The sequence below is a fragment of the Canis lupus genome, chromosome 10 (assembly GCF_011100685.1).
Source record: "Canis lupus familiaris isolate Mischka breed German Shepherd chromosome 10, alternate assembly UU_Cfam_GSD_1.0, whole genome shotgun sequence".
Classification (NCBI taxonomy): Eukaryota; Metazoa; Chordata; class Mammalia; order Carnivora; family Canidae; genus Canis; species Canis lupus.
The window spans coordinates 45548767-45559350 of NC_049231.1; the positions used below are offsets into that span (position 1 = coordinate 45548767).

Here is a 10584-nt window from a genome sequence, read left to right on the forward strand (position 1 = left end):
AATGTCCACAGTGTTTTCCACAGTGGCTGCACCAGTTTACATTCCCACCACCAGTGTATACGGGTTCCTTTTTCTCCACACCCTCATCAACACTTGCTATTTCTGGTATTTTTGATTTTAGCCATCCTGACATCCTGACAGATAATATCTCATTTGGTTTTGATTTGCATTTCCCTGATGATGAGTGATGTTGAGCAACTTTTCATGTCTGTTGGCCATCTGGATATCTTCTTTGGAAAAAACGTCTATTCAGCTCTTCGGCCCATTTTTAAATCAGGTTGTTTTTTTAGTTGAGTTGTATAAGTTCTTTATATAATTTGGATATTAACCCCTTATTGGATATATTACTTGCAAATGTCTTCTCCCATTCAGTAGGTTGTCTTTTTGTTGATGGCTTTCTTCAGTGTGCAAAAGCTTTTAAAATATTTTCATTTTAAATAAAGGGGCTGGAGTAACTGGATATCCATAGTCCAAAAATGAAATTTATACAGGGAGTAACTCAAATTGATCATGGGCTAAATACAAGATGTAAAACTATAAAATTTTGGTAAAAAAATAGGAGAAAGTCTTTAAGAATTAGCAAGATCATATAAGCAAAAAAATCAATAAATCAATAAAATCACCAAAATTTAAAACTTTTGCTCTGAGAAACTCTCTTAAGAGGATGAAAACAAATAAACTACAGACTAGGAAAATATATCTGCAAGCCATGTTCATATCTAGGATATATAATGAGCTCTCAAAACTAAACATTAAAAAATTTAATTAGAAAATGATCAGAAGGCATGAAGAAACATTCATTTTGCCAAAGACAATAGCACATGAAAATATGTTCAACAAAACTAGACATTAGGGAAATACAGGCTTAATACCACAATGAAATATCACTACACAACTATTAAAATAGCTAAAACTTTTAAATGGTGACAAAACCAAATGCTGGTTATGATGCGGAGAAACTGTTTCTCTCATATATTACTGAAGTGAATGGTATAACCACCTTGGAAAAGTGTGGCAGTATCTTAACAAAATAAAATAAAACTAAACAAAAATAAATAAATAAACACACACTTAACATACTACATAGCAATTCCATTCCTAGGCATTTACCCTAGAGAAATGAAAACTTATGGTTACACAAAAACCTATAAACAACTGCTCATAATACACTTATTTGTAATGGGCCCAAACTGGAAAGTACCCAGATGGGGATCCCTGGGTGGCTCAGTGGTTTAGTGCCTGCCTTCAGCCCAGGACATGATTCTGGAGTCCCGGGATCAAGTCCCACATCAGGCTCCCTGCATGGAGTCTGCTTCTCCCTCTGTCTGTGTCTCTGCCCACCCCCCACCCCCGTGTGTCTCTCATGATTAAATAAATAAAATCTTAAAAAAAAAAGAAAGTATCCAGATGTCTTTAAAGATGACTGGCTAAACAAACAGTGGTACATCCATATTCTGGAAAACTACTGCAATAAAAAGAAACAAACCATTGCTACATGCAACAACTTGGATGAACCTCAAAGAAATAATACCAAATGAAAAAAATGCCAATCTCAAAAGGTCACATACTACAAGATTCCATTTATATAAACATTCTCTACATGAGAAAATTAGGAATAGAAAACAGACTGATGGTTGCCAGAAGCTAAGGATATTGGAGGTAGGGGGTCTGTACGACCATAATGATATAACACAAGGGAGACTGTAACACATGGGAGATTTTTGTGGTGATAAACATTCTGAATCTTGATTGTGGTGGTGACTACACAAATCTACACAAGTGCTAAAATTTCACAGAATTATTCACATACACTGCATCAATATCAAATCCGGGAATTTGATATTATACTATAACTTTATAAGATGTAACCATTAGGAGAAACATAGTGAAGGGTATTTGGGATCTTTCTATATTATCTTTGCAACTTCCTGTAAAGCTATCACTTCAGGATAAAAAGTATCAACCAATGAGGCATCTGGGTGGCTCAGTAGGTTAGGTGTTCAACTCTTGATTTTGGTTAAGGTCATGATCTCAAGGTTGTGGGATCAAGCCCCACCTTGTGCTCTGTGCTGGGTGTACAGCCTGCTTAGGATTCTCTATTTCCCTTTTCCTTTGCCCCTCTCCCCCTCTTGTAGCACACATAAGTGTGAGTGCACGTGTTCTCTTTCTCTCAAAAAAAAAAAAAAAAAGTATCAACCAACCAATCAATCATCCAAAAAAAAGAGAGAGAGGTGAAATAAAAACAATATTAGATAAACAAAAACTAAGAAAATCTGTCAGTAGCAGGACCTGCACTATAAGCAATGCTTAAAAGAAATTCTTCAGGAACAAATACCAGATGGAACTGCAAGTCTTACAGGAAGGAAGAATATTATAAATAATAAACATATAGATTGTAAAATGTTATTTTTTCCCTCTCAGTTTCTTTAAAAGACAAATGACTTTTTAAAGCAGTAATTATAACATTGGCTTATGAGATTTTTGATGTATATAAAAATAAAATATATTAAAACAATAATACTAAGGACCAGAGTGAGGCTAAGTGGAGTTGCACTATTGCAAGATTCTTACATCTTACATGATATAGTACAAAGTTAACTTTTAGCAGACTGTGACAAGGATATAATCACTAGAACAACCACTGAAAATATAATGTAAAAAGGCATATGTAAAAAGCCCATTGAAATTTAAATGGAAAAATTTAAATGAAATGAAATATTAAAAAATATTCAATTTACCTAAAAGAAGGCAGGAAATGGGAAACAGAGGAAAGAAAAAGATAAGACAAATAGAAAACAAATAGAATGGCATACCTAAATCTAATTGCATCAATTATTAAATGTACAGAATCAAACACTACAATTAAAAGAGACTATGAGAATGGATTAAAGAGGCACTCCTTAAGTAGACAGACTACAGATAGTTTAAAAGGAAAAAAACTGTAAACATATATGCCACATGCAAATGAAGCATATGAAAGCTACAGTGGTATCAATATCTGACAAAGTAAACATCAAAATGAGGCCTACCAACTGAGATAAAGACAGACATTTGAAAATTTGTCAATTCATCAAAAAGATATGACAACCCTAAATGTATATATATTTAGAGCTTCAAACTACATGAATAAAACTGAGAGAAAAAAAACTGAGAGTACTAAAGGGAGAAATGGACAAAACCACAAGGCAAAAAAATCTCTGAAGACATTGCACATCTCTATAATAGAATAAAACCAACCATCTTGAACTAATGAACATTTACAAATACCACCTAACAACTGCAGAATACACATTCTTTTCAAGTGTGCATGAAATGTGCACCAAGATACATGCTGGGCCATAAAACAAATCTCAGTACATTTCAAAAGATGTAACTGTTACAGGCTATGTTTTCTGACATAAATTGTAGTAAATTAGATAACAAGGTATCTTTTAAAATCCTGAAATATTTACAAATTAAACATTTCTTTTAAAAATGAATCAAAGAAAAAAGCTACCAGAGAAAAAAAATATTCTGAACTCAGTAACAATGAAGATATTACCTATCAAGATTTGGATTCAGTTAAAGGAATGCTTAGAGAAATTTTAAATGACTATAAGAGAAGAAAGGCTTAAGAGCAATTATCTAAGTTTCCACCTTAAGCTAGAAAAAGAAATGAAAATTAAACTCAAAGTAAGTTAAAGAAAATAAATAATAAAGTTCAAAGCAGATGTCAATGAAAGAGAAAACAAAGAATAGGGAAAACAACAACAATAACAAACCCCAAATCTGGTTTTTTGAAAACAGTTATGATATACCCTGAACAAGACTTATCAAGAAAGAAGTGAGAAAAAAACCCCACAGATTATATCTGAAAGAAGGAACATCACTATAGATTCTGCAGGCACTAAAAAATAATAAGGGAATATTATGAAATATGTTTTGTTAATATATTAAAAAAACATTGATGAAAAGGACAAATACCTTGAAAAACACAACTTTCCAACTTTCATCATTGGCATGATGAAACAGAAAATCTCTATGCCTGTTACAGAACAGAATTTCATCTTCTTTTTTTTTTTTAAGATTTTATTTATTTATTTATTTCAGAGAGAGAGGGAGAGCAAGCACCTGCAGGGGGAGAAACAGAGGAGGAGGGAAAAGCAGACTCCCCATTGAGCAGGGAGACTGACAGGGGGCTTGATCCCAAGACCCTGAGCTCATGACCTCAGCCAAAGGCAGATGTTTAACTGACTGAGACACCCAGGCACCCATACAGAACAGAATTTCTCATCAAACTTTTCCTGCTTTGTTTCCTTATATAGAAGGGAAAAAAATCCCATAGACCCCAACTCTGGCAGAACCCCATTCCAAAGGTATTTCAAAGATGCAGGGCTGTACCACCCCTTGTGAAAGGATAAATGGGAACACACAGCCTGAGATCTGAAAAGCAAGGCCTTGCCATTAGAATGGACCTCCAGATCAGTCCAAAGCCGCATCCCCTAGACCTTCCTTATGACCAATATGGAACAACACTGCCAAGGGAACAAGTGAAAAAATCTCAAAAACATAGTTATTATTGGCCACTCAATAAATATGTGTTTAATTTATTAATTGGCTAATCCAGAATTACTGAGTAAAATCCAAGTACTGGAAATTGCCTGACTGGAGGAGTGCTCCTCAACTGGGGTGTTACTGACATGTTGGACAGGATACACCTACTGGGTGGGCTATATCACACTCTGTAAGACTTTCCGTATTCCGGGTCCTCAGGCCCTATATTTCAGTAGCAACCCAAATCAGTATGTCATCAGAAAATAAATAAAAACAAAAATAAAACACATCCTCATCCATTTCATACTACCTGTTGGAGGGCAGTACTACTGAAAATTCAGAACCAAATTTCTAAATGTGTTTAGAAAAGCTAGCCTGTCACATAAGAGAGGCCACAACAGGAAAACAGCACATTCTCCCCGAAACCACACACAGCCATTGTCTTAATCAACAGCTTCCTAAAGGGGTTTATACATTCCAAGGGATGAAGAAGACATCCGCTAGAGTATGTACAACTTCTATTTATTTTTTATTTCATCTTGAAAAGGACTAAGAATGAAATTAAGCATCACTAATATTTAATGAGTGGACTGACAATTATACTTCTATGTAACACACATGCATTGGGGGTCCATGCACGTTTTTTGCCAAGAAGGATGTGAGATCAAAAAAGCTCAGAGGTCTGTGGTTTGAGGAGGTTTGGAGTTGATGCAGCCACCTCAAAGGCTAAAGGACGGCATTCTGGTTGTGTTTTCCAATCAGTGTTGTTTTCTGAGTACTCTACCTTCACAGTGTGGGAATCCAATCTGTGACAGAATTTGTTTCAAGGTCAATTTGTTGTTCTTAAGCCCATGCAGTTGAAGCCATTCCTCCGATGAGATGAGACTCTGCCCAGCCAAGTCTGTTTTGGTGTTGCTTTGTCCCTCCTGCCCCGGCAGCGGCTGCTCAGAGATGGTGGAAGATAAGACTGATAGTGCCATCTCTGAATTGGGATCTAAGTAAGTCACAGAGACCTCCTATAAGGGCAATTGTCAAAAATCAGTATTCCTGAAGACTTAGAAACAATCTAACATCAACAGAGGATTGGTTTCATATTAATTACAGTACAACCATTAAGTGGATTTCCATCTACCATGTTAAAAATGTTAACATAGATGCATATTTGCTGACAAGATATCCACATACATTGCTAAAATGTATCCACAAAATTCAATATCTATCCATATATCCCTATATACAAGGAGAAAAACATCGAGAAAGGTAACTGTTAACAGTTTATAGTAGTTTTTATCTGTGTGGTGGACATAAGTGTAGTTTTTGCCTTTCTTATGTTGTTTAAATTTTTACATTATTAAAACATTTCTGAAAGAGGATTTACTTTTATAACCAGAAAAATGCAAAGCTCTTCCATTTTGGAAAATAAACATTTGCTCCTGAACCTTCATTACACATCAATATTCCAATTATAATTACACCTAACCTTTTACTTCCAAAAAGGATACACAGGGTAAAACTCCGAGAGAAAACACACCTGTTCTACAGGTGGAATGTGTAACAGGGAACTAATGACAGAGTGGGAACAAGATCACGGCTCAGAATAGAATACATGGATTCACTTTCCAAATGTCTTTTTTTTTTTTAAGATTTTATTTATTTATTTATTCATGAGAGACACAGAGAGAGAGAGAGGCAGAGACACAGGCATAGGGAGAAGCAGGCTCCATGCAGGGAGCCCGATGCAGGACTTGATCTCAGGACTCCAGGATCACACCCTGGGCAAAAGGCAGACACTCAACCGCTGAGCCACCCAGGCGTCCCTCCAAATGTCTTATTTTAAAGTTGGACTTAAAAAAAATAAAAAAATTAAGTTGGACTTAAACATCCTGAATCATGTGGCCAGCTGTTCTGGGACCAACTAGACTCAAGGCAATATGCTACATATTAAACTTATCTAGACCTGCCTAAATATAGCTAGTGTACACAAGAGGAAAGGAGTGGCCCAGACTGTCATGCAATCTTAACCCACTCACCACAACTTCAGGCAGGGCGTGATTAACTTGGAAGAAAAAGAAAGGTCTGTTTAACCTCTGTACCCAGAGCATGAAACACATTTAAGTTTGTTCCCTGGACTGTCAAACTTTGCAACAACAGAAATGCTCTTTTTTCCCATTTCTAAAACTCCAACCACATTCCCTGAAGGTCTCGGTTATGATATGAAAATCAGTCAAGGGACGCTTGGGTGGCTCACGGGTTGAGCGTCTGCCTTCCACTCAGGGCATGATCCCAGGCTCTGGGATCAAGTCCCACATCGGGCTCCTGCAGGGAGCCTACTTCTCCCTCTGCCTATGTCTCTGCCTCTCTCTCTCTCTCAGTGTCTCTCATGAATGAATAAATAAAATCTTTAAAAAAGAAAATCAGTCAAATAAAGAAGCCAACTGGACAGAAGCTAGGGAGGTTTCATGAAAAGATATTAGGAATATTATTATTAGCAATGAATGAGTAATGCATGGAAAAGCACTTGATGGACTGGAAAGAGCTATGTCCAAATAAATTATTTAAAAGTCATTATCCTTTAGTAATTGTACCTTGTTTTTATACCCACTTTTACTCCAAGTACCTTTTTACACCCAAGTTCCCAGTCATATGGGCTATTAAGTTTGGGCTTCTCCTCCTCCTTTAGATTCACAGAATATGAAAATAAGAACAGACTTCAACTTTCTATTTGAGATCTGTCCAAAAAGACTGCCAGCGGAAGGACTTTTAAATTTGGCTAGCGGTTTCCATGGAAACAAGAAAAGGAAGCTCAGAATAAAGATTTTTTATTATTTCATCATGTCCAATTAATCTTTCTTCTCCCTGACACACATTCACCCACCGCCTATGTTCTTCATACTAGAGGGAACTACATGTCATAGGTTCAAAAGGTAGCACAGCTATGTAAATTATCCTTAAAAGACTCCTAAACTGGATTTTGGAAACTTAAAGGTTTCAGAAAAGTCATATGTGTTAAGGCCAAATGGAGCCGTTTTGATTTTAAGCAAAAGGCAACTGAACCCTCCAGCTAAGGTGCATGCCCCAGTGCCTCCTGCACTCACATGGCTTTAAAAAAGACTTAAGTAAATATTTTTTAAAGGTCTGGTTGGCTCTACTGAATTTGAGAACCTGTATGAGTCACTCTTATTCAGATCTCGATTCTTAGGGATTTTTAGCCTGAGAATACCCATATTGTCGGAAATGAAAGCAACCGGAAAATGTAAATATTCCAAGAAAACAGGAAAGAAAGGGCATCTCCCAAAAGAAAGGATCACTCGCTCAGACTAGGTAAGAGATATTCTGGCAGAGCAAGGAAGCCTACCAGAGCAATGATGCCAAATGACCTGACAAAGCAACCCCTCCACACATCACCCACCTGCTTTCCCACCTCCAAGCTGGTCTCAGGTGGTTCTCCTATGTGAAATCTTAACCTTCAAGGCCCATTTCAGACTCTATTTCCTCCATTAAGCCTCTCCAGACCTCTCACCAACCTTCTGTAGCATCTCTCCAGCAAAGTTCCAACGTTCACATTGACACTTCCCCAGTATGACTTTGGGCACTTCAGATATGTGTTCTCTAGACTAAAAGAAGGTTCAATGACTACAGGGACAAACTATATGAATGTCCTCAGCACCGTGCCTTAGATACAGCTGGCACTTTGTAATGGTGTTGAGTTGAATTAAATTGATCACTCAGAATTACTGAGAATACTGATTTTCAAACAAGGCAGTGATTTTTTTTAGGTCGAACAAGGCCAGTATCAGGAAATAGCTGTCTCTTTAACGGAGACATATTGTTTTCCAGATATTACTATGTTCTTTTATTATTAGTGTGATTTTCCAAGATTTCTTTACCCGAGGTTATTGCAAATCGAGGAACAGAGGAATCCAGAAGTAAGAAACAACAAATACAGTTGAACACTGCCCTAAGTTTTAAAATCTATCCCAAGAGCTAATGTTTGGGGAAAATAGGAAGGGATTTCCAAATAGAATGAAGAAGTATAAACAGAAAAAAAATAAAAGACTAAGAAGGACTGAAAGTCTGAGCTGAAGGCAGGAGCAGACTGGCAGAGCCTGGGGGGAAAAAATAGAAAGGTTAAGTGGGCACAAGCCAAAGGCCCCAATCAAAGGAACCAGGGGCAGCCAGCCTGTGCTGCTGAAATCTGCCCATTGGGGGCAGCCAAGAGATGCCCCAAGGTTGTCCTGAGGTGAGCACCTTGAAGTTGTCATGGCTTAAGAGAGTAGGTCCTATAAGGTCAGAGATGGAGGCACAGTACACAAATTCAAGTCCATTATTCAGCTCAAACATCTGGTATAGTTCTGTTTTATTATCAACACCCAAAATGTCCTATATCCTTGTTAGTCCTTGCTGAAAATGAAGTCTAGATTATGTTGATCTATCTTGTGATTTATGTGGATGTTGAATTACAATTGTTCCAGGGGGAAAGGAAGCTGGAATAAAGCCCCAGTGGGTATCCTGCTGCAACTCTTCCCCAGAAACCCTTAATCTACTCCTCCCTCTATTCTCCGGCCTTGAGGAGCAAGGCTAGCCATGCCTTCTTGATCATCTGCTCCAATCATGTGGGTAGAGGCAAGGAGACTGAAATGGGTTGGCCCACAGTTGAGAAAACAGGGGCCAAGAAAAGAAAATCTAGGAATAATTGGGCTGCTCTAGGAAGGTCACTTCTGAGAAGAAAGAAACCAAGAGCTCCCAAAAAGACCAAAGGAAAACTCTCCCAAGTGGAAACTAAACCTAAGGAAGGTTTATGCCCACATAAAAAGAGGAAAAGAAAATGGGGCTCGTTCTAGTGACGTGAGTGTGAAAACCACGTTAAGCGTGGAAGAATGGAAGAGCACCAGAGGATAATCCAGACCCGGAAAGTTGCAGAAAGCTGGACTCCAAGCAGATCCCTTTGTTTTAGACTATTCATGTTATCACTACTTCTTAAAAATAAATTTGTCTTGGTTCTTGTGTTAACTCCAAAGCCCACGTGCACTTCACTTCTTATTACTGTTGGCCCATGGTGAGACGGAAACCAGCAGAGCTGGTCCTCCAGCAGCGCGACTGAGCTCCGCGGGGAGCGGGGTGGGGTGGGCCACCTGTGCCTCAGCCGGCCCTACTGCCAAAGGGTAGCTCGGGGAACCTCTCGTGGAGGGCGGTCGGACACTGCCGAATTCCAAGCTTTCCCTCCACAGCCTGCGGAACACCTCGGCACCTCGAAGGTTCTGGCATGGAAGGGATGGCATCCCACTTACTAGGCAATCTGTCGGAGGAGAGCCAAGAAGGTTCCTGTTCAGCAGCCGCCCTCCCCTCCCCTGAGGGCCACGTGACCCCAGAGGGCGGGTGAGGTGCGCATCCCGCTGGTTGATAAAGCGGCGACTCCCGCGGGCGAAGGGTCGCCGCTTGGCGCGAAGGATTCCAGACGTTCGATCTCTCTGTGACCCCAGCGCAAAGCGCGCGGCGTGTTGTCCACGGCGTCGCCGCGGTTGCTTGGACACGGCCAATCACGGAGCGGCTCCCTGAGCCGGCCCCGCCCACAGAGCGCGCGCCCGGCGGGGGCGGGGCCAGCGGCCCGAAGGGGCGGGGCTTCGAAGCGAGTTTGAGGGCGAGGTTGGGAAAGCTGTCCGGGTCCCCAAGGCTCCTTTTTTTTTTTTTTTTTTTTTTAAGATTTTATTTATTCTTTTCATGAGAGACACAGAGAGAGAGAGAGATGCAGAGACACAGGCAGAGGGAGAAGCAGGCTCCGTGCAGGGAGCCGGACGCGGGACTCGATCCCAGGTCTCTAGGATCACACCTGGGCTGAAGGCGGCGCTAAACCGCTGAGCCACCTGGGCTGCCCCCCGCCCCCGAAGCCCTCCTTTGGGACGCAAAGCAAGAGCCCCACGCCAGGGAACAGGGCGGACCGACCCCTGCACCCACTGTTACTAGGAAAATTAACAACGGTGGTGAATATTTATTAATTAAGTTAACAAGCAGATAACACACCGCAGAGCCCGGGTAAGGGGCGAAGGCGCCCAA

General features: G+C 39.8%; 1 protein-coding gene across 8 annotated transcripts in view; it reads right to left on the minus strand.

Moving 5' to 3' along the window:
- The window catches only part of VWA3B (von Willebrand factor A domain containing 3B), a 229576-nt gene extending 219562 nt beyond the window's left edge, over window positions 1-10014 (minus strand). For 7 of the 8 annotated variants that reach the window (XR_005365787.1, XR_005365789.1, XM_038551081.1 and 4 more), the window contains exons 1-2: window positions 9822-10014; window positions 5318-5549 (exon numbers count right to left, since the gene is read on the minus strand). Coding sequence is in view for 5 of the 8 variants with exons in the window: in XM_038551081.1 (XP_038407009.1) it covers window positions 5318-5513 (196 nt within the window). In the remaining 3 variants the exon portion in view is untranslated. The remainder of the gene's footprint in view (window positions 1-5317; window positions 5550-9821) is intronic. The other variant, XR_005365788.1, reaches the window with a different exon arrangement.
- Between the last annotated feature and the right edge of the window lie 570 nt (window positions 10015-10584).